The following is a 24,519-nucleotide window of genomic DNA, read 5'->3' on the forward strand; positions in this document are numbered from 1 at the left end:
TAATTCATGTGAATTATGTTATTTATTGAAATTTTTTTTATCCTCACCAGAGGACATGCTTATTGATTATGAAAAGAGGGAAAGGGATGGAGAGAGTGAAAGAACAATCTATGTGAGAGAGAAACACTTATCAGTTGCCTCTCGTACGCACCCCCGTCAGGGACCCAACCTGCAACCTAGACACATGCCCTGACAGAGAATCAAGCCAGTGACCTTTCGGTTTATAGGACAATGCTCCAACCAGCTGAGCCACACAAGCTAGGGCTCCATGTGAATTAATTTTAATAGTTACTTCAAGATAGACCATGGCACTATACAAAAAGGAGGTCATGAACTGATGGCAAGATTGTATGTACGAGGTCCACAACAATAAATTAAATCATCAGTTTTCATTGATTGCTAATCATACTACAGAGAATAATGCAGTATTAAAATATATCACTCAGTAAATCTCTACTTAGAAAATCTGATTGTTACATGTAAAATATAGCATTTAGAACTTTCATTTAAAAATACAACTTTTATGAAAATTTTAAGAATTTTTAGAATAGGAATTATAAAAGTCAACACTAAAGAAAATTCTTTCAGATAATGTGTTTCTTAAAATACTGAGAAAAATATTCTTTATTCTGAAAACAATGTTAGGAAAGAATACCTGAGTTCCTCTAAGAACTAGCTCTAGTTATCCAATTGCTTTTTTTGGTAACAAGAAAACACAGTTTAACACTGTAATCTGTCAAATAATTAGGATAGAATAATGTTGCATATGCATTAGGTTGAACATTACTTATATATATTTTAAAACATGGGGTTCTTTCAATCTTTTGATGAACTGGACTATAACACTTCAGTGTTTTGTGGCCTTAATAGTTTATACAACTTAATATATTTGAAGGTATGATGAAGTAGCTCCATCTTTCCATTTGTTTATATGGTCTGAAATCACAGTTCTGCACAGCGGACATGTCTTCTCTCTGTTAAACCATAAGGTAATGCACTCTTCACAAAATATATGCTGCAAGGGAATTAAGAACTACATTTTAAACTTGGTAACATTTTTATTTTAAATTCATCACATTGCAGACAATCATACTCTTTTAGAGGGAAAAGGGATTTTGGAGAACACTAATCCCTTCATTTTCCAAATTAGAAAACAGTAAGTATGACATTCCAGAGTAAGGGTCACTAGTGTTCTTTTGATAGTACTATCCATTTAATCACTTTTAATCAAATACAAGCTATCCCTAGGTGGTAACTTTTAAGATCAAGTATAATGACTTAGTGGCTTAATAAAGTCTCTTGACAGTAACTGCCATAAAGTATAGGAAAGGGCCTTACACAATCCAGTAAGAAATGCTGGTGGTATTCTAAAAGACTAGTGTCCAGTTATTAAAAATAGTATGTTTTTTAATCACATTGGTAACCAATCTGCCATTTGAATTATTTTTTCCCTTTATACACTCCTCTGTGTAAAAATCATTAGAACATAGGTGACTAGATTTAACTAACCTACCAAACCCCTAACCACAAACAAGAAATTACCAGTATGTGTCCTGAATGCTACTTTCTGCTAAATGTATAGGTTTTTCCCCTTATAACTAACATAAATGTGACTTACAAGTCACAGAAGTGGTGTATTTAGATTGCTTAGGAATATAATTACCTGACAGATGAGAAGAATTGGCTTTTGAAATTCAGCTTGACATATTGAACAAGTATCATCCACATCTGAACACTGTCTCTTGCTGGCAGCCACTCCGTAACTCTATGAAGATAAGAACTGTTCATCTACAAATTCTTTTCCTGTTCTTCCAGTATGTAGGTGATGCTGTGTTTCTTAAATCTACTTGGATCTAGGCACTTGAAAACTCTCCCAAACGGCACAAACATTTCAAAGCTGAACTACATACGCAGAACCACATCTTGATGGACTGCATTAAGGTAAACTCATTAAATACATTAACAGGATCTTGAAAGGTTTTTAGATTCACTAGATTCCTGAATGACAGGGCTTCAAATTTACCATGGATTCAACTGGCTTAAGAGTCTAAGCCATCTGAAATACAAGTATTATAAAATCTACATTAATGTATTTAGGTGACCCCGTATTGCCAAATTGAGCCCAATTATCTATGGCAATAGATCAAAAAAAGTCAGTCCAGAGCTTGGCTGACTGAATGTAACTGATGTGGAGAGACAGCTTTAAAAACAGATTCCTGGCCCTGCTGGCTGGCTCTGTTGGTTAGAGCATTGTCTCAATATGCCAAGGTTGTAAGTTTGATCCCCAGTCAGGACACATACAATAAACAACCAATGAGTGCATTTAAATAAGTAGAAACAACAAATCAGTGTTTCTCTCCCTTCCTTGCCCTAAAATCAGTCAATAAAACAACAACAACAACAACACCTGAAAAACAGGTTTCTGTGCTCCATACTGGAGATTGATTCAATGGGTCCAGATACACGGGGATGTGACAACAAGAATCTAATTTTTGTAAACTCCAGATGAGTTCAATGTGAAGAAGGGTAGGGGACGACTAAACAGTGTCCTTACTATTAAGTCTAAAAATAATTTCAGTTATTCTTAACAAAAGAGCATTTAGTACTAAGAAAGAATGGTAGAATTTTATTTAAAAACTAATTGCAAAATATAATTTGGGTAGAGTTACTGTCAATATTAACTGGCTGAACAATAATGCAATTCTTTGAATTTCCTTTTCTTCTAAGGTCCTAAAAAATTTTCTGATCTTTTTAAGATCTTAGTAACTTCCTCACCAAATTCAGTAGAACTTAGTTATTAACTATTGTATCAAAATAGTACAAACGAGATCAATTTTTTGTAGAAATTATGGGGGATAGGTGGCTAAAGGGAAGTAAGAACATCCAAGTTCAGTCAGTCATGGTAATGACAGCAAAGCATGATTTGACTCAACAATCTGAAGCTATGATCTAAACTGCTTGTACTAAATAGCAAAGGTTAACAAAATCAGACTTAACAGATAAAAAAAAATAAGACATTTTCAGGTTACTGATGGATGACCTTGGTGCCAATTTCCCTTCAGTGTCATTTAGCAAACAGAGTATACTGCAAGTACTTAGGCTAACAAGCTTTCAAATTAGCACTTTGGCATTTTGCAGACTCCTTTCTTAATGGTGATTGCCATTTCCCTGGCAAAGTAAGGAACATAATATATACATGTCCATGTATATGTTCCTAAGAGACTCAGGAGTAAATCAAAGAGAGCTGACGATTGTGATATTCTGTTTCACAGAGGGGGAAAGAGAGAGAGAGAGAGAGTCAAACTATTGTCACACGAGCCTTACTAGATTAATTAGAATAAAATGGCTGAGACTCACATAATGAATAAACCTAACCAAAGCCAAACTCTCAATTATACTGTCTTGTCTAAAGGATGAAGTCTGAATAGTATGCAGCAAAATTTATTATATTATTATATCTTAGGGACAGGGTACCTTCACCGGTTAGTGTAGTCCACTTGGGAGATACAATCCTCTTTTTTTTGGTTTTTTTTCCAACATACATTATTATGTTGACATTCTTTTAGTCAGATGCCCTGAATCCTGGCCATGTAATTGTTTAAGTACCTAATGCACTGCAAAACTGAGGATCAAACTCTGAAATCTGGTGACCACAAAGGCTATAAATAGCAAATGAGCCTATGACACCCTTTTGTCTGCAAGTTGTATCATCAGTAGAATCACATAATAATCACATTTATAACTAACAATGAAGTCCCAATTTATTGTTAAATTCCATGCTGTGAACTTATTTGTGCATACAGAGTTGAGTATCAGTGGGGAGATTTTCCAGTAACAAAATTGCAAGGGACATGATTTTTGGTAATGAGCTTTTTTCATACCCACAATAAATAACAGTGGAAGTGTTAAGGAGTTAATGGAAATACACAAAACTAGTATGTGTAGATAAGCTACAAAGTTCATGATAAGATACTTAAGGGAATGTTTATAAACCCTTAAGAATGTCAAGTGATTAGAAGGGGCAAGAAGCACATTCAAATACATAAGCAATATATCAACGTTCAGGTTCATCACATTAATGTACAAGTCAAGAAACTGATCATAGATACTCCTAAATCATTCTCATAGCCCTAAGTGCCAAAGTACTAGAAAAGTTTTTTAAAAATAAGAAATCTACATTTTCAAAATTGCTGAGTTAAAAGTTATTTATAATGAAGAAAGGTTAAAGTATTTTTCTTAAATGATTAAAAAGTACTTACTGGTCGTGTAAAAAATATTCTCAAAACCTGTCTGAAATTTCTTAGATGTCCAAAAAAGTCCAAAAGCTGAAAGAGGAAATAAGAGATTATTCATTGATTCAAAAAGCCCCATCTGCTAAACCCAGCGATTAAAGCTAAGGTGCCATGATATCAAATACCGATAATAATGTTCATCACATATCACAACTAATTTCAATTTAAGTATATTTAAAATCCAATTATGGAATTTTTACTCAATTTACAGGTTTCAGCCAACTCAACACTCCCCCCCCCTCCTCAAAAGTACATTTGAATACCTACAGTTACAATTTGGTCAAGACAAAAAGTTAACTATGTCAAAGACAAGGCAATTTTACCTGGTCCACATGTTTTTAACATTTAGATATTATAGTTTCATAAAGTGATTAAGCTGAGGGGAGAAGGCATAGAAGAAACAGGATATGATACTCTACTAGTTTCAGAATTATGTGTATGACAGATGCTACTGTTGGAGATGTGTATTTCTGTTCTTTTCCCTGCTTCTCCATGGCATAGATAATCCATGCTATGTGGAAGTTCACTGCCCCAATAAAATCTGAGAACCACTGGGTTAAGATAAAGATATATATTTCCATTTCTCCATCTCTAACTAGATCTAGAACTTGTTATGTCACACTAGTGATAGGATGATAAACTGTAAAACAGTTAAAGAAGAAAGCAATAGTAAATACAATCTGTAGTCACTATATGAATCATACAATGACAAGATTAATAACGTTACCTACTTTTAGTATGAGGTAGAGTAAAGCCAGCAATATCCCAAGACTCCTTCTAGTTATATTACCAAACTCCCCATAGCTTACAAGGTAACGAAACCAAACTGGTATGGGAACAAAAGTTCGGTAATACTGACACAGTTCTTCTAAAAACATATACCAGTAACCCTAAAAAGGAAGGAAAAAGAAAACAAATAGTTATCCATAATAATTACATTCATTACACAAATGTTTTATATTGGATTGAGAACATCATGAGTATATGACACAATCACACAAATAACTATGAATTAGTCTTCATAATGCTAATGGTTATGACCAACAACCTCCACCTGGTTCTCACATATTATGGTCACTGGTTTGTTTTCAAAGAATTTCCAAAGAATGACCTAGTGAAAATGTTTTATGTATGCTATAAGTGAAACTTACGTGTGTTCTTGCTGATTACAAAAATTAAAGTTTTTATTGAATATGGGGAAAACATTGAATAACAGCATATAATTGCTTATCAATTGATAATGCCCTGGAGAAGAACAAAAGTACAAATCTAAGTATTTTCCATATATGATGTAGGAACTGATTTTTATATGATTCTGAAGCAAATATAATTCTGATTTTTTAAATAGATTAATATTTTGGTCCAAGTCTTTGAGCAAAGGGTTGCTATTCTGAGATAATAAAATTAGGTTGAGACTAAATAGCATTAATGTGGTTTGCTAATATTGTACCAACAAAACATGTTAGTTTCTTACCTTGGATTTAAAAGGTGTGATGAAAGAAGGCACCAATAAAATAAGGCATTTTAAGCCCATGCAGAGGAATTTCAGAATGAAGTCTGTAATTCCAACAATCCAAAGTACTTCCCAGAAGCTCGAATGGTCCAAAGTAGGATTTAAAAAAATTAAGCTACCCGGAGAAAAACATCAAACTTAACAGAGCAACATACAAAGGTAAGGTATTCATATATGGGTTTTTAATTTGCTACTGAATATTTTACTTTGATGTGTAAAAAATATGAATTTGGCAAGTGTTAAGAGTTCATGTGAACAAGATCATTTTGCTTATTTTAAAGAGATTTTTAAAACGTTTGAATTTGGAGTCTTTCCTCCATGGTATAAAAAATAGTCTTCCTAACTTGTCATGGTTGGTACCTTTTTAGCCTGTAACCTAAAAAAAATCACTAAAATTAGATATCTGCCATTCTCTCAGCCGACTTGAATCAGGATTCTGTTCCCTTTTTTCCACTGAATTTCTTTTGTCAAGATCACCAACTCCCTCCCCATCTTGCTAAATTCAAAGGCCATGTCTCTTTTTTCATTTCCTTTCCTGAATTATTTTTTCCCTAGATTTCTAACATTACATTCCCTACTTTTTCTCCTCTGTGATTGATGATGGTTCCTTCTTAGTTTCCTTTGTTGTACATGTGGGCATGCCCAGTCCTGGGCCCTCTTCTCTACTTTTCTTGGTTAGTCTTGGTTTTTAAAAATATCAGTCATAGGCTTACCACACCGAAATTTATAGCCCTAACTCTACTCTGAGCTCATGTCATACATCTATAATCACTTTCTTAAGAGTTTTACATGGCATCTCAAATTTAGTATGTTCAAAACAAAATGATGGATTTTTTCCCTCAAAACCAGCTACTTTCCCAGTCTTTCTGAGCCTAGTAAATGGTACCACCATCTGTCCAGTTGCTTAAGACTGAAATCCCAGGAGTCATCTTTGATTTACCCCTCTGTCTACCCTCCCAATCCAATCTGAGTGATACTGACTCCACCTACAAACCATATCCAAGATTGTCCATATCTCTCCAGCACTACTGAAAACCAGGACTTCTAATTATCTGATTGAAGCCAAAAATTCAGAACACTTCCATCTAACATGAAAACTTAACAACTACTGTCCTTTAGCAAGTCCTCCCCTTCTAGAAACAGAGCAAGTGTTCTTATCACACAATGTATACATATATCAAAACATTATGTTGTATAACTTAAATATATTCTTATTTGTTGAAAATAAATAAAAATAATAAAAAATACCACCACCAGTATTAAATGGTACTTAATAATTATTGATTGTAGAAATAAAAATTTAAGTGTCAAAAATCAAGTACTGAGCACCTGTCAGGAGCCAATGCACTAGGTATACAAATCTGAATAAGTCACTTAGAGCTTTCAATCTTGGAAGGAGACAGACAGGTAAAGATTGAACTCTAACAATAAGTATGGGCTAGTAAAATATATGCAAAGTACTAAGGAATATTATTACATAAAAAATGTGATTGTGTACTTGGACCTCTAATTACCTGTGATAAAGTGACTGAGAATGAAAGGTGTAATATAAAAGAACAGAAGATCCTGCTAAGAATACCAGTAACCAAGCACACTGAATCTTTGAGCACCTTTCCTGAAAAATAAATAATTTTATAATTTGTTACTTTGGATTATGCCATAATTTTAAATATCATTAAACTATTTTTACTTTAATGACTAATGTATTAACTTAGAATGTTTTACTAGATTAAATTTATTAAAAATATAGAATATGTTAAATTGTACATCATCACACTCTTATATATCTTTAGTGAACAAAACAGAACCCGTATTTAACCACATTTTTAAAATAAGTTATTTCGTTATATAAGAAATATTACCTGTTTCAAAGAAGCCAAATCGTCTGTCTACAAGCTGACATAAAGAACCCACCCAAAAGTAAACTACCTCTGCAGCTCCCTGTTTCTGTCTCCCTGACAAAATATAATGTTTAAAATGCATTTAAGTTATCAGTACTCATAATTTTTAGATTCTCAGACATCAATAAGAATAAGGTAGTTTGTTTTTTAACATTAAGATTTTAAAATTTTTAAAAAGATTTTATTTCTTTATTTTTAGAGAGAAGGGAAGGGAGAGAGGGAAACATTGATGTGTGAGAGATACATTCATTGACTGCTTCTCCCACATCCCCAATTGGGGACCTGGCCCCAAACCCAGGCATGTGCCCTGACTGGGAATCAACAGGTGGACCTTTCGGTCTGTGGGATGGTGCTCAATCCACTGAGCCACAACAGCCAGGCCTAAAATTAAGTTTTAATTACTAATTTAATTAAAAATTTTACTAGTTTTAAGCCCTGAATTAAATTTTTAATGGTTTGATAGATTCTAAATATGAATTTCCAGGTCAAAATTCATGATCCTTTACACAGGTAATGCCCTTTAAAGTTGCTTGAAGGTGAAATTTTATAAACCTAGTTTTCCCAGCAATTTATATGAATACCACTCTTATAATTTATATTAGGGAAAAACTTCTTGGGTTTAATTTTCTTTGAGAGATGTAAATAGTTCAATACCCATTGATTCAATGTACATTTTGTTTACTTTAAATCTGACAGTGCAGTAGCTGGAAGTTTTTAATGATGATTATATTACTTATTGTGTAATATAAACTATCTCATAAGATATGATGGCACTTGACAGATCAGATCAAATAGGGCATTCTAAACTTTTTTATCCTTCTGTCCAGTTTTTCTTTATCAGGAACACAACTTCAAAGATTATTAAGTTGAAACAATTCAAATCATTTATGCCATGTCATTTAGATAACAAAGCTTAATATAGATGTCACAATATATCTGTTTAAATTTGTCAAATGAAATATCTTAATTCCTATTTCTCTCAAAAATGAGTATATAATCTACAGAGAGAAACATTTAGTAATTGTTTGTTTGTTATACTTACTCTTAGAAAAACCTGATTTACAATGCTTTTGTTTGCATACATAAAAGTTGTAAGCAGTCCAATTCCAAGAGAAATTCCTGTAAGATGATAAGTTCCAGTTAATTACAAGAAAAAAAATAAACCAGCCAACACAATGACATGAACTTAAAGGAAACATTTACAATTTTAATAGCTAGCAGAAAATAAGTAACCAAAATACATATGTTAAGATTACCAAAAAGAAATAAAATTTAGTGAATTTATCAATGAAACAATTCATTATTTTATTATACCCTACCTGTTATATGCTGCATTACAAGTTTGACACCCAGAATCAGAATATATGGAAGACTTTTTTGCAGCCACTTGAAGAGATACTGGAATTCTGAGAAGGAGTTACTACCATGATCTCCAGATTCCATGGAAGTATTATCAGGCTGTCTTGCTTCATTATGGGAGTGATTCCGTAAGCGACTATGTACACATCCATGGGTACAGCTATGGACACCTGACCTTGTATTTCTGGAGCTTGGATTTTCAGCACATTCTTTAGGTATGGAGTTTATTTGGATATGCACATCTCCAGAATGAAGACCAGAACCTTCTCCTGTCAATCTTGTGTGGACACATTGGGAGGCTGAGGCATCCTCACTGCCTGCAGCTCCTGGGGGACTGTGCAGTTGGCTACAATTGGCTTGCATGACCCTTGAATACTTTTTCTGTGATCCAGATTTCTTTGCATCAGGTCTCTTCTAAAAATCAGAGCAGAAAATATTCTAAGTGAACACTTCACTAAAGGATAGGCTGATGAATTCATCTGATAACCACAGCAGATGAATTATTTTCAGGTTATCTATCATTTATTACTAGACTCCTCCCTTACTGCCAAGGTTTGGCTGCCTCACACAAACTATATTTTAGGGAACATCTACTACAAAAGTTGTTGAGCTGATGCGTCCAGTTCTCCAATGACAAGGAATCAGCAAAATAGCGTATGGGTGCCCAGTGGATGTGAATATCTGAGCGCTAGTACTCATTCATATTTTAATACTTAAGTACTTGTACTCTGCCCACCGTGAGCAGTTTCATCTCCAATGTATACTACATTTCATAAGAATCATATTTTTTAAGGCTTGGAAAGGCCAGGAAGAAAAAAAATTAAGTCAATACTAAGTATCATCATGGAGAACTAATAAACATTTCACTTAGGTGACCTACACACTTGTTTTATGCTCAAACATCTTTCCCAAAGCTAATAAAAAGGCTTCTAGTAAATACTAAGAGTATTATTACCTCTCCCACCCCAAATATTACCCAAATACCTTTAAATTAGGGAGACTTGGGGAGTCACCATGTAATTGCTAGGTAACCCTAGTCTTAATAAGGATAGTAACACAGTCTGCCCATTAAAAATGCCATCATAGGTGTGTGCGGGGCGGGGGGGGGGGGGGCGGTCACGAAAGAGGACACTGGCAGGAAAGGATCCCTAAATGACCAGTGGGGCAGCCTTCGAGGGTGCCAGCCTGGCTTTTCTGTAGGAGGAAACTAGGGTTAATGGCAGGTCATTCTATTTCATTCCTAGGTTTGAATTTTTTTTTTTTCAGTTACTGTATGGAGGTTTGGCTTTCAGTTCCTTTCACTAAAAGCCTTCACCGATGCCACGGGTGCAATTTATTCCCTCAAACCTCTAAAGACATGTTGGACGCGACAGTTTCAAGGTTTTTTCCATGAAAAAAAAAACAGAACCCTCCCACTTTCCAACATGCAACAGCAAAAAATAGAAGGAAGAAAAACGCAAACAGCTCTTCCGGAATCCCCACGACAGAATTTTCCACCCACGTTCGAGCGTCTCAGTTATTCCCCCCAGAGCCCATTCGCCTGAGCCTCTGCCCGCTTTCCCCAGGCCTGACCTCTCATGACGATGAGGGGACAGAGTCGCCGGCCGCGATTGCAGAAGGAGCGAGAGATGTGGCCTCGCGGCCCTCCGTCAGAGCCATCACCTTCAAACCCCACTGCCGGCTCACCCGGCGAGCTCCCAGGCGGAGGCGCGCGCGCTCCCTGGACGTCCTCACGTGCGCGTCCGCCCCCGCGCTACGCGTCAAGGGACGCGCTGCTACCAGGTTGCCCAGCGGAAGGAGGCCCTTTAGGGTGTTGGCTGTGGAGGGCGCTGGGCTGCCCCTGAGAGGATACCCCCATCCCAGGCTTATGCGTTAAACAAAACTACCGACACGTAGTGCATGTATATGGGTAACCCGCCTTGTTCCTTGTGGACGTCTAGAGGTTAAAAATGTTTTGGCTGCAAGCAGCTGCCTTCGGAAGAGGGGCCCGTAGTAGGGAGTGTCCTAGTCCCGCCCCTGGCTCATCCCCCAGAGCACCAGGCCCCTCCCCTCTTGAGGCTGTCCTGCCCCCTGACCCCGCTTCGCGCCGGCCCCAGGGGACCGGACTTGGAGGAGCCACGTTGGAGAGGGTTTCCACGCGTCTCCGGGCGGGCGGGGCGAGAGCGTCAGGCTTGCCGCGTTCCAGTTTGTGTGCCTGACTTCTGACCTAGTTGTGGCTGGCGGTGGCGAAGGTTTAAATGAACTGGATTTTTCTTGCAATCCCCCAAAACCTGAGGGGAACAGAAGCAGAGCGTCGTAGGGGAGAGTGTAGGTAGGGGTGGACGTTGAAGTGAGGTTTTTAAAAACCTTCTGCGGGGTATAGGGAACTCTCTCTAATTCTGTTAACATATGTTCTAAAACAAAAAGTTTATTAAGAAAAAGCTTAGGCAAAAGAAACAAAAAAATAACTGCCTGCCGTTCCCCTCGCAGACTGTACTTTAAAGGATAATAAATGTATTCCGTGAATCTCCCCTACTCTCCACAACCGCCAATAGCCTTTCCATTTTGAATCTCCCCAACTTAATCCTTTTAATTTATTAGACATTCATGTCAAGTACATACCTCTTGATAGTCTCGCCACAGTTCTTTAAATATTCTATTCCATGTGGGCTGAGTTAACTTGTCAAGGGGTTCAGTCTTTCCTCACTAGTGAGGATGAATTTGCATACAAACACACACTTTATGAGTTGATTATCCAGTGGAAAGAATGATGCTTTGTCCTTTTTTTTGGGTCACTACTCCATATAAAACCATTCACAACAATTTTGCCCAAGTTAGTTCTCTTGTGTGTGATTTTTGAGGCGCCTGAACCATGACATTATTTCCATTTTATTTTCTCCTATATCAGTAAATTGAACCCACTGTTTAACCTCAATTATCCACTTTGAGACTGTGCTTAAATCAATTAGTTCTGTTACCAAGCCATTTCCCTTGGCTAGAAAAGCACATTTCCCCTCTCAGTATTAGATCTGCTTCTCACTGTGGATTAAGATACTGGCGTGTTTGTTTTGTATTCAAAAGTCTCCATGAATGTAAATCTTGGCTAATGTTTGTCTTGCCGGTAAAATAGATTTCTGGGTCAGTAAGGCAGCCTTAGTCCTTTTGGGCTTCAATATTATAGACTGGATGGCTTATAAAGAACAAATTTATTTCTCACAGTTTGGGAGCCCGGGAAGTCCAAGATCAAGGTGCCAGCAGATTTGGTGTCTGGTGAGTACTTGCTTCCTGGTTCATAGACAAATGTGGTTTTGTTTTTTACTCAAATGTGGTTTTTTTGCTCTGTCTTCACACTTGGTGGAAGGGTGGAGGGAGCTCTTTGTAGTATTTTTTAGAAAGGCTCTAATCTCATTGGTGGAGGCTCTGCCCTCATGACCTAATCACCTACCCCTACCTCCTAACACTATCACATTGCGGGTCAGGGTTTCCATATGAGTTTTGTGGGGGGGACACAAACATTTGGTCTGTAACAAAGGCTGATGGCCAAGCTCCAGGATGAAGTGAACTTTCCAGGGAGACTTACTTGTATGTAGTTTATCATGTCAATTACAACATGGGTATTTTTCTTTTAAACCTTAAAGTGTGTGAGAATTTAGGAAACATAAAAGAGACTCAACCTCACATAATCCAGCTACAGCCACAATGGAGTACCAGTATGTTTTAGTACATTAATAATTTTTAGTACATTAGCAATAATTAAAAATAATACGGCACATTTGTGAATTTAGTACATTTATGCACTGTAATGTAATGTTTAAATTCTCATTTTAACATATTCATAACACATTGAAGGTATATTAGTATATATTGAAAGTTCATTAGTACACTTGGAACTACATCCCATTCAAATAACTTGACTGAAAGTAACATTTGAAGAAGTAAAAAATACTGAGTTGGTGATGAGATTTGACAGTGACAAGTTTATCTGATAAATTTTCTTTCCACTGGCATCTAAAATGTTGGAAGTTGATATTTTAATTAATTAATTAAAAAAACCATTTACTGAGTACTTACTAATATCAACAATTGTACTGGATGTTGGAGAGATAAACATTAAAAAAGATATAAATTAAAAACATGACTTATTCAAATATAAAATAGATATTTCAGATATTTTATTTCACTCATTAAATAAGAAGAGAACATATAAGATATTAAGATTGGTTCACAGAAAAAGTCAAGAAACAGAAAATTTATATAGTCAAAGGAATGCTGAAATAAAATTGTCAGTGCAAATTCCTGCAAGGCAAGAGACATAATATTTGGGTTGCTTTTTTTACCAGATGCAAAACAATTAAATCTCTACCAGGACATTTGTATCTGTAGTGCTAAAGACAGGAATCATTTCCATTGCTCTATGACAGGGAGCACAATTACTTTGTTATCAGTTGTCTACAGGTTAACCACTGCCCCTAGAAAGTTGTAGAATAGTCTAATCAAGAGAGAGTCAGAGTTCCGGCTAAGATGGAATCATAGGTAGAAACACTGTGCCTCCTTGCACAACCAAAAGGAGGACAACAAATTTAAAAACAAAAAACAACCAGAACTGCCAGAAAATCAAACTGTATGGAAGTCCAACAACCAAGGAATTAAAGAAGAAACATTCAACCAGACCGGTAGGAGGGGCGGAGACAGGCAGCTGGGTGGAGGACCAAGGTGGGCAAGGCAGTGGCTGGCAGACTAGGTGGCCTCACATTCGTATGCAGATAAACCAGGAGGAACAACTGGGGAGCAAGACAGACCACAAAACCCAGGGTTCCAGCACAGGGAAATAAAGCCTCAAAGCCTCTGACTGAAAACACCTGTGGTGTTTGCAGTGGCAGGAGGAACTCCCAGCCTCAAAGGAGAGTTCGTTGGAGAGACCCACAGGGTCCTAGAATGTACACAAACCCACCCACCCTGGAATCAGCACCAGAAGGGCCCAATTTGATTGTGGGTAGTGGGGGGAGTGACTGAAAACCAGCGGAGAGCAGAGGAAGGGGCACTGTTCCCTCTTGGACCCCTCCCCCATACACAGTGTCACAACACAGCCATGTGGTTGCCCAACTCTGGTGAACACCTAAGGCTCCACCCCTTACTATGTAACAGGTGTGCCAAGACAACAACAACAAAAAAGGCCCAAATGAAAGAACAGATCAAAGCTCCAAAAGAAATACAACTAAGCAACGAAGAGATAGCCAACCTATCAGATACACAGTTCAAAACACTGGTAATCAGGAGGTTCATGGAAATGGTTGAGTATGGTCGCAAAATAGAGGAAAAAGTGAAATAAAGGAAAATGTACAGGGAACCAATAGTGACGGGATGGAAACCAGGACTCTAATCAATGGTTTGGACCAGAAGGAAGAAACAAACATTCAACCAGAACAGCATGAAGAAACAAGAATTCAAAAATATAAGGAGAGGCGTAGGAACCTTCAGGACAACTTTAAACGTTCCAACATCCAAATCATAAGGGTTCCAGAAAGAGAACAGGAAGAGCAAGAAATTGAAAACTTATTTGAAAACATAATGAAGGAGAACTTCCCCAATCTAGCAAAGGAAATAGCCTCCCAGGAAGTCCAGGAAGCTCAGAGAGTCCCAAAGAAGTTGGACCCAAAGAAGAACACTCCAGGGCACATCATAATTACATTACCCAAGATTAAAGATAAGGAGAGAATCTTAAAAGCAGTAAGAGAAAAGGACACAGTTACCTGCAAAGGAGTTATCATAGGACTATCAGCTGATTTCTCAAAAGAAACCTTACAGGCAAGAAGGGGCTGGAAAGAAGTATTCAAAGTCATGAAAGGCCAGGACCTATACCCAAGATTACTCTATCCAGCCAAGCTATCATTTAGAATGGAGGGGCAGATAAAATTCTTTCGAGATAAAGTCAAGTTAAAGTTCATCATCAAGCCCTTGTTATATGAAATGTTAAAGAGACTTATCTAAGAAAAAGAAGATAAAAAATATGAACAGTAAAATGACAACAAACTCACAGCTATTAACAACCAAACCTTAAAACAAAAACAAAAGTAAACTAAGCAAACAACTAGAACAGGAACAGAATCACAGAAATGGAGATCACATGGCGGATTATCAGTGGGGGAGTGGGAGGGGGAGAGACGGGGGAAAGGTACAGAGAAAAAGCATAAATGGTAGGTAGAAAATGGACAGGGGGTAGGTTAAAAATAGTATAGGAAATATAGAAGCCAAAGAACTTATATGTACGACCCATGGACATGAACTGAAGGCAGGGGGGTGTGCAGCGTGGAGGGAATAAAGGGAGGAAAATGGGACTACTGTAATAGCGTAATTAATAAAATATATTAAAAAACTAAAAAAGAGTCAAATGAAGATGCACTCCCCTACCTAATCAGGTCATTCTCAGAGGGTCTGCTAAATTATATCCTGCATCCTATTGCAAGGACCCCAGTAATCTCTTTTGCTTATTTTCAAGTTTTGGGTATTTTTTCTTAATACTCTGTACCCTAGACAAGAAAACTACTTTCTCTTTTCCTTTGTACCTGTCCCCTTTCCCTAATACAATGTTTTTTCCTTTCCTTGTGTCCAGTTATTATCTCTTTAATTTTTAAAAAAAGATTTTATTCATTTTTAGACAGAGGGGAAGGGAGGGAGAAAGAGAGGAAGAGAAAGAAACATCAATGTGTGGTTACCTCTTTCACCCCCCTACTGTGGACCTGGCCCACAACCCAGGCACGTGCCCTGACTGGGAATTGAACCAGTGACCCTTTAGTTTGCAAGCCAGCACTCAATCCACTGAGCCACACCAACCTGGGTTCTTGCTATCTTTAAATCTAGGCCCAAGCTTTCTTCCTTTGAACACATTTTTGTTTTTTCCTTTTTTCACCATTATGTGATATGGCTGACCCTCAGTTGTTCATTCTTTAAACATTTGAAGAGTAATTTGTAGTGTTAGCTTTTCATTTGAGGGGATAGTAAAGTGTATTATTTTTTTAAAAATGGTCTTTATTGATTTGGCATATGTATATTCTAAGTTTACTTTAAACTCTGGGTATAAACTACAATTGATTTTTTAAAACAAATTATATCTAGTAATTCAGGGAATGTAAATGCATAGCGCTTATGCTGCCTTTCTAACTGCCCATACCTAAGGCAGATACTGAGAATTGATAGCAAACTCATTCTTTTTCAGCTTGCACTCAGCTTCAGAGTCCTACTTAACACAGAATTCCAGGTATGCACTATGAATCAGTTGAAGTTGGCACAAGGTGGACATGTTTTAAATGAATGCTTTTAGGAAAAATGTCATAGAATAATCTGATTTTAGAGCTAGTGTATTGGGAGGTAATTTTTATCTCTCTCCCCAAATAAAAATGTCTTTTGGGAATTCTTCTAAGGTTATTAGTTGTATGAAGTTGAATATTTTCATAATCTTAAAAAGTATATTTTCCTTTGTTCTTTTGCTAAAAATCCATGTTATCGAAGTAGATGTATTACTTATATAAAAATTTATTCCTATCATATGTTTCAGTGGTTAATCCTCTAGAAAATAAAGATAGGGATTTATTAACCTTTTTTTCTTTTTGGCAACTTCACAACTCTTATTTGTGGTGCCTGGGCTTTGTTTTGAAACAACTTCTTCTGCCCCTACAGTGGGTTGTGGAGGGAGTAAGAAAAAAATAGAAGATATTCCTCCCTATTAATAGCACATGGACCCTGTATACAGGCCCACCTGGCCAAGGCTGAGGAGTCTGTTGGCACATTCTCAGATCCCTGTTCAGGAGCGGGAAGGGTGACTGAGGAGGAAGTCACACATGAGAGGGTGCCCCAGGGCAGCCTCTGGTCCTGGCTACTGGCCTTGTGCTTCCCATGTTGTTGGTACCTTCCTAGTCTCAACCTCCAGTCCCAGTCCCCATTGCATGTTTTAAAATGTATTTGCATTTGGTAATAATGTTCTTCAGACTGAAAATTTGTTTGGATTCATTAAATCTAGAGAGTTTTGTCATAGAAAAAAGAGGTTTCAAAAACAGAAATTTAAAAAAAAATCCAGAAACTAGTTACCTCCTTCCTAAATTTTTTTTTTATCCTCACCCAAGGACATTTTCTTCATTGCTCTTAGAGAGAGGGAGAGAGGAAGGGAGAGAGAGAGAACATCGATATGAGAGAAAAACATCAATTGGTTGCCTCCTGTACGTGCCCAGACTGGGGATCATGCACAGCTAGACCAGGGATCAAACCCACAATCTAGGTATGTGCCCTAACCAGTAATCGAACCCACAACCTTTTGGTTATGAGATGACCCTCCAACCACCTAGGGCAGTGAACTCCTTTCTTATAGCAGAACTTCCAAAGGAAGCATTTGGTATTTTATAGAGGACATTTTAGAACAAGATAGGAAGGTTCTATTGGCTTGTTCAGTGTTCTCCTCCGAGCTCTTGATATGTACGTACAGTAATTATTAAAAACATGTACTTTGATGCCCAACTCCCTGGATTCAGCTTTTAAAAATTGCTTAATCTAGCTCTGTCTCAGTTGTTTCATCTTAATGGGGTTGTTGTGAGGAATTTTTATTTATTTACTTAATTGTGAGAGACATACACACAAATAAGGATTCATATACACAGCTTCAAGTATAGCATTTAGAATAGTCTGAACATGGTAGTACTATATGCGTTAGTTATTATTTATGTTTACAAATTAAACTTATTACCATTTCTCAAATGCTTGCCAATTCTAGATATATTCTCATGAGAGTATTAAAATTTATTTGAAATATTTATATAATAATTGCATCAATTTTTATTGTTGTAAATAGTTTCCAGAAAGAGCTGTTTGTTCAAAAAACGTGACTCTCAATTTGTTTAGATCCAGAAAGAATAGATCAATTTGATGTTTTTCATAAAATGGCTGTAAGTGGTAGCAGTGCGTAGAAACATGAATTTATGAGCATAACCACATGCTTTTCTTTCCTTTCAGTTTGATGTAAATTTAATATCCTCCCACAATGGAAAATGATTTACAATAAAGAGATAAACTAGAAGGAATAGGAAAATGGAAACAAGATGTCATTACTTTTTACTGTCTAACAGATTTACCATCTGCTTTAAAATGATGTTTGACCATCCACAGTAAATGAAACAAAATACTTTTTTAAATAATGTAACTCTTTACATTATTTTTACTACTAAACTCTTTCCTTCTCCCGTGAAGACATTCATCTTACTGAGCAAAGGTTTATTTAAGCTCCACTTACATCTATGTTGTTTTTAGCTCATTTCCTTTTTAAGAAAGCAATTTAGTGAGTTTATTTCCCATTATAGCTGTTATAATAAAATGCAAAAGACTTTTTTTATCGCAAACTTTTTATTTAGTAAGTAGAAAGAGCACACTCTAAAACAATAATAAAATGTATTATATGGTAAATACTACATAGTAACATAGTCAATTATGATCGAGTATCATGTACACATAATCGTACATGCTATACTCTTATATGCTGGCAGCACAGTAGGTTTGTTTACGCCAGCATCACAACAAATACATGAGTAATGGACTGTACTGCCACATGACTACAACTACGACGTCATCAGACAATAGGAATTTTTCCGCTCCATTATAATCTCATGGGATCACTGTTGTATATGCATTCCTTCGTTGACCAAACATGGTCATGCAGCGCATGACTGCTTGCCTGCCCCATACCCAGCTCTCTAGGATTGATTTGGCTCTGTGTGTGGTGCAGGAGTTTCTTCAGCAGCCTTTATTTTTCTCGTTCAGATCTTTCTTTGTTTCACTTTGAGTATGAACACCATCACCTTTTCTAGGAGGAAGCTCTTGATTGTGGGTAAATTTTGTCCTATAATATACAATTTCTCCATCTTTAACCATTTCATTCCACAGACCACAGAGCCCAACTCTTGAGAATGCAAGTTGTATATTTGTTTTCAACCATTTGGAGTCAAATCGAGCCTCAGCAGTCAAACAAAGAATCAGAGGGCATCTTTCCTCCAGTTTCCTCCCTGCTGTCAGACCTGAAGTGCAGAGGCCCCGGCAGCCTGTGCCGCTGCTGGTTCCTTCTGCTATTCCCTTAGTCTCTTGGAGAATCTCATTATTTCTAGATCTTTCTTAAGGTAGTTTTGCTAGGACATAATTCTAGGTTGCCAATTATTTTCCTTTCAGACTTTAAAGATATTATTCCACTATTTTCTGGCTCCCACTGTTGCCATTGAGAAATGTCCTGTTATATTCTTTTTTTAAAAAATTTAATCTTTATTGTATTTTTTAGTATGTTACTTTTTAGTCCCCTTATACCCCCTTTCCCCAGCAATCACCATACTACTGTCCATGTCCATGAGTTCTTTTTCCTTTTTGCTCAATCCCTCTACCCGCTAACCTCTACCCCAACTAGTTGTCATCCTGCTCTCTATGAGTCTGTCCCCGTTTTTCTTGTTAGTTCAGTTTGTTCATTAGATTCCAGGCATGAGTGAAGTCATATGGTATTTGTCTTTCTCTGACTGGCTTATTTCACTTAGTATAATGTTCTCCAGGACCATCCATACAGTCACAAAGGGTAGAATTTTCTTTTTTTTTTTATGGCCAGTAGTAGTCCATTGTGTAAATGTCCCATAGTTGTTTTATCCACTCATCTGTTGATGGACACTTGGGCTACTTCCATATCTTGGTGATTGTAAATAATGCTGCAGTGAACATAGGGGTGCTTATGTTCTTTCAAATTAGTGTTTTCGGTTCCTTCACATAGATTCCCAGAAGTGGGATTGCTGGGTCAAAAGGCAGATCCAGTTTTAGTTTTTTGAGCTATCTTCATATCGCTTTCCATAGTGGCTGCACCAGATACACCAGATAGCAACGGTGCAAAAGGGCTCCCCTTTCTCCACATCCTCGCCAGCCCTTATTGTTTGTTGGTTTATTGATGATAGCCTTTCTGACAGGTGTGAGATAGTATCTCATTGTGGTTTTAATTTGTGTTTTTCTGATGATTACTGATGTTGAGCATCTTTTCATATGTCAAAATGTCCTGTCATTTTCACTTGTTCTTTTATAGGTATGCTGTATTTCTCTCTAGCTCTTTTAGGATCTTTTTCTTGTCTTTGGTTTTCTATAGTTTCACTATGATGTGTCTTGATGTGGGTTTATTTTTATTTATTTAGATTGAGATTAATTTCATTTCTTCAAACTAAGAATTTAAGTTTCATTAATTCTGGAAAATTCTCAGTCATAATTTTTCAAATATGACTTCTCCTCCATTCTTCCCATTTCCGCCAAGATTCATATCGGACCTTTGCACTTTATCATCTGTGACCCGTAATCTTTTTTCATCATTTCCATTTCTTTGTCTCGGTGTTACATTCTAGTTAACTTCTTTGGGACTATCCTCTAGGTCACAAATTATTCAGCTGAGCTATTCAGCTGTTTATTTTTTCCACTGATTTTGTACTTTCCACTGATTTTTAATAATATTAAAAAATGTTATATTTTTTATTCCAGAAATTCTGTTTGATTCTCTAATCACTACCCATTCTAATGCTATGTTTCAACCAAGTCAAACTGCTTGTAGTTCCCCATTATGATGATAATAGTTAAAGCTGGATGGATGAGTAGTTGGGGATTCATTATATATTTTTTTTCTACTCTTGAAATGTTAAATAATTTATATAATAAGTTTAAAAATTGGAGGGAGGACATCACCAAATTTTAAAAGTTTGGAAACAATTGAACAGTTGGCTATATGAAAACATGGGAATTTAACTGGGGCATAGGGGTGAGGGACAAATACCATATGATCTCACCTTTAACTGGAACATAATCAACAAAAGAAAAAAGCAAACAAAATATAACCAGAGACATTGAAGTTAAGAACAATCTGACAATAGCCAGAGCGGAGTGGGGAGGGGATAGTGGGGAGAGGGGTTTCCAGGAGCTACTATAAAGGACACATGGACAAAATCAAGGGGGAGGGTGGAGACAGGGGAGGGAGGTGGGTTTGGCTGGGGGGGGTGGAGGGATGGGGAGAAAAAAAATTAAAAATAAATTCTAAAAGTTAAAACTAAAAAAAGAAAGAAAGGATACAAAGGTTGGGGGAGTAATTGAGGAATATGCAATGCCGTTGCTATTGCCCTGTATACAACAGGGAGGCAACTGAACTCAGCGTTGTCATAGTGTTGTAAACTGTGATTCATTCGTTGTTTTTCACCAAAATCCCCTTGTAACCAGGTTACACTTGAAAGAAAGTGGGTGACTTCCAAATGTAAGGGTTTTGTTTTTTTTTAATGTGGTACACTTAGTGAGGCTTACTGTGCATTCCATCACTTGATGTTGTCAGGCATATTAAAAATATGTTCTCTTAAAAAAAACAAAAACAAAAAACTGGGGCATAGGGAAGACCTATGGTGGTAGGACACCAAAACAGTATATTCAGTTTTCTACAGGGCCTAGAGTGGTGTTTGGTTTCAGGGATTTTTGAAAAGTGAAAACTCTGGCTTCTGTCAGGGTAGCATCATTGCTACATTCTGGTTAGTCTGGTATATCCAGTCTGACCTCTTGGCTTAGCTGGTATCATCACCAACCAATCAGTGTCCTGCTTTGCTAAGAAAAAGAGGGTGAGAGCCAAGAAAGAATAGCTCCAGACTTCTTTTCTTAGGAGATACAATTATTTCTTCCTACTTTCTCTTCTGTCATACAAATTTAAAGAAAAATTTTAATTAAAAAAATTAGAGCAGAGCCTTACATTCAAGGATTTTCCATATACAAAGCAACCCTAAAATATGTCCTTGGAATCACCAGGGTTTCCCTTGTATACATTTTAACAACACTTATCTCCTTAGAAAATGTGGTTACGTATGCCATGCTATTAGATCTTTATAGCAACTCTCTTGGGTGAGGCAGTTATTACTAAATTATTTTATAGAAGGGGAAAAAAACCCAGTACTTTTTTGCTTTACTTTAGTGACTTAGGTGTCCTTTAATTTGAAATCTCATTCTTGACTCAGAGTGTGGGCCATCAATAAATATTTGTTGGATACCATATTTTTCAGACTATAAGATGCACCGGACCATAAGACACACCTAGGTTTTAGAGGAGGAAAATAGGAAAAAAACCCCGCTCCACTGCCGGCCCCCTGCCCCCAGCAAGCCAGGTAAGCTACATTCGGACCATAAGATGCACCCCATTTCCTCCAAATTTGGGGGGTGAGTCTTATAGTCTGAAAAATATGGTAAATGCAATTTCAAATATGATTGGATTTGAGTTTTTTTATTTAAAAATATAGTTAAAAAAGTGAGATTATCTTTGGCTCCTTCAAATATAATCTTTCTGAGTAGAAGGAAATCTTCTGCAGGGATGTAGACAAGGAAATTTTTGTTTGGAAAAACTGACTTAGAATTGGCCCCTCGAGTTGTTATCCACCCCTAAAAAGGTACGTACATGTTATCACATATAGTTAATGTCTTAATTGGCTACACATTTTCCTTCAGGCATGATAATATAATGAAAAGCTTATTTTTGTTGCTTTAAGGGAAAAACCCTTTAATTCATTAAAATTTAAACCAGAACAATAATAACTTCATTGCTTTAGAATAAAATTTGGCACATAAAAAGTTTGTCAGTGAGACATAGTAGGATTGTCACACTCTTTAGAATTTACTGAGTGATGCTTGAAACTTATAAATGGGAAAATAAAGACAAAACTAATTGTAGTTCTGCTGAGATTAATACTTTTTCAGATATCTAAAACATTACAACAGAGGCACACATGAGGGCGCTCTAATCAGTCAGAAATTGCAAGTGCATATACATTTGTTGCTAGAGTTACACTTTTAGGAAATCAAAATCAGTACTGTACCTTTACAGATGGAAAACATGAGGCCTGAAGTTATTTTGACTCTACATGCCCTTTTCTTTAGAGTAAATAAGCTGGGTATTAATATTTTTAAAAAGATTATACTGTAGTCCCTTGTCAGTGAATTTATGCCAGAGAATTTTGACTCTCATCTTGGCAATTTTTTATTTAAAATCTTTACCCATGGCATGATATAATTTATTTATAAGATGTAGGAAAAACAGTTAGAATATTTATTTTGTGAAATTTTGTGCCACAAAATGTTAATTGTACTTTATTTATAGTTAACATTGAGTCTCAACTGATTTCTTTGGGTATGATCCTTAGTCTTTTCCCCATCTGTTCCTAGTTCTTTGGAACATAGGCTGCCTATAGATTTTCCAGAGAGAAGGCCTATAATCATCCACAAAGACTTTGTTAGGTAGATACTATGATGTGAATACAGAATGTAGATATCCCTCTCCCCAAAATTCATGTGTATATGGCGATATTTGTTTTATAGGTAAATTTTCTTCAACTTAAGTACTACACAGGAAGATTTGCTTTATTAGGCACCCCACACAACTTGGCCAGTTCCAAATTTCTACTTTTTCAAGAAAGTTTCTTTTCCTTAAATAATAAACTTATTTTTTCAAAAACAAAACAAAGTAAAAAGTGAAACAAGACCCAGGACACTGAGTGAAAAAGATTTCTCCTTTAAGGGGCTAGGCTGTGGAAAAGAATGTATCATGAATCTCATTTTCTGACTTGTCTTTGTTAATGACATATATATAATGACATGTTCTGTTCAAGACATGGCTATTCATTTGATTACGTGAATTTGGCTTTTATGAATCAAAAATTAAGCCTTTTCCTGTCCTTGAAAGTACTTGACAGTCCTATAATACAAAGCATGAGGTTTTTTAAATCAAGGATGCAAATAACAGATTACATTACAAATACTAAAAGTTGTGTTTTTTGTGTATGTGTGTTTTGTCTATATTTAGTTAAGTATATCAGACAAGCAAAAATTTAATGGTATGCATATGAATCTATATGGTCTGGCCTTGCCCACCACTCTGCTTCATTTCTTATGACTTCCCATTGAGTCATTCCATGTTGGTCACACTGGTCCTTCTGCACAGAAACATGCCAAATATCAGCCCAAAACATCATCATTGCATTTTCTGTTCTCTCTGCCTGGAATATATTTATGAATTTATTTTTTTTCTTTGATCATTGGGATGGAAGCTCTAAAGTATACCACAGTTTTTGTCTGATTTAGTACAGATCTCAATAGAAAACAGATGGTACACTAAAAATAATTACAGGAAAATGTATTCACAAAATGGTTATTTATTTATTAAAAGGTTATTTACAAAGATGGAAGTATAGGGAAACCACAAAGACTACTGAAGTATCCTGGAGCTGGTAGCAGCTGTGATGTTACCATCTTTAGACCCAAAATGACTAGAGGAATAGTTATAGTAGTTAGTAGAACCTAAAAGAGACAGTATGTGAAGTTGGCTGCCTTGGAAGGTAAGTGACCTTCAATGGAGAGACACAGCAGGCCCAAGGTACCCTTTCAGTGAGGAAACCAAAAAAATAAACTCTGGTCC

General features: G+C 36.5%; 1 protein-coding gene across 1 annotated transcript; it reads right to left on the bottom strand.

The window, feature by feature from the left end:
• Positions 1-592: 592 nt before the first annotated feature.
• Positions 593-11,070, bottom strand: RNFT1 (ring finger protein, transmembrane 1). The gene is made up of 9 exons (XM_024573401.4): positions 10,638-11,070; positions 9,026-9,479; positions 8,749-8,825; positions 7,320-7,420; positions 5,767-5,920; positions 5,024-5,182; positions 4,260-4,325; positions 1,664-1,765; positions 593-1,015 (listed from the first exon to the last, which is right to left on the bottom strand). The coding sequence occupies exons 2-9, from the start codon at positions 9,426-9,428 to the stop codon at positions 881-883; spliced, it is 1,197 nt and encodes a 398-aa protein (XP_024429169.1). The 5' UTR covers positions 9,429-9,479; positions 10,638-11,070; the 3' UTR covers positions 593-880.
• Positions 11,071-24,519: the final 13,449 nt, after the last annotated feature.

Source organism: Desmodus rotundus, chromosome 9 (assembly GCF_022682495.2).
Source record: "Desmodus rotundus isolate HL8 chromosome 9, HLdesRot8A.1, whole genome shotgun sequence".
NCBI classification, from domain to species: domain Eukaryota; kingdom Metazoa; phylum Chordata; class Mammalia; order Chiroptera; family Phyllostomidae; genus Desmodus; species Desmodus rotundus.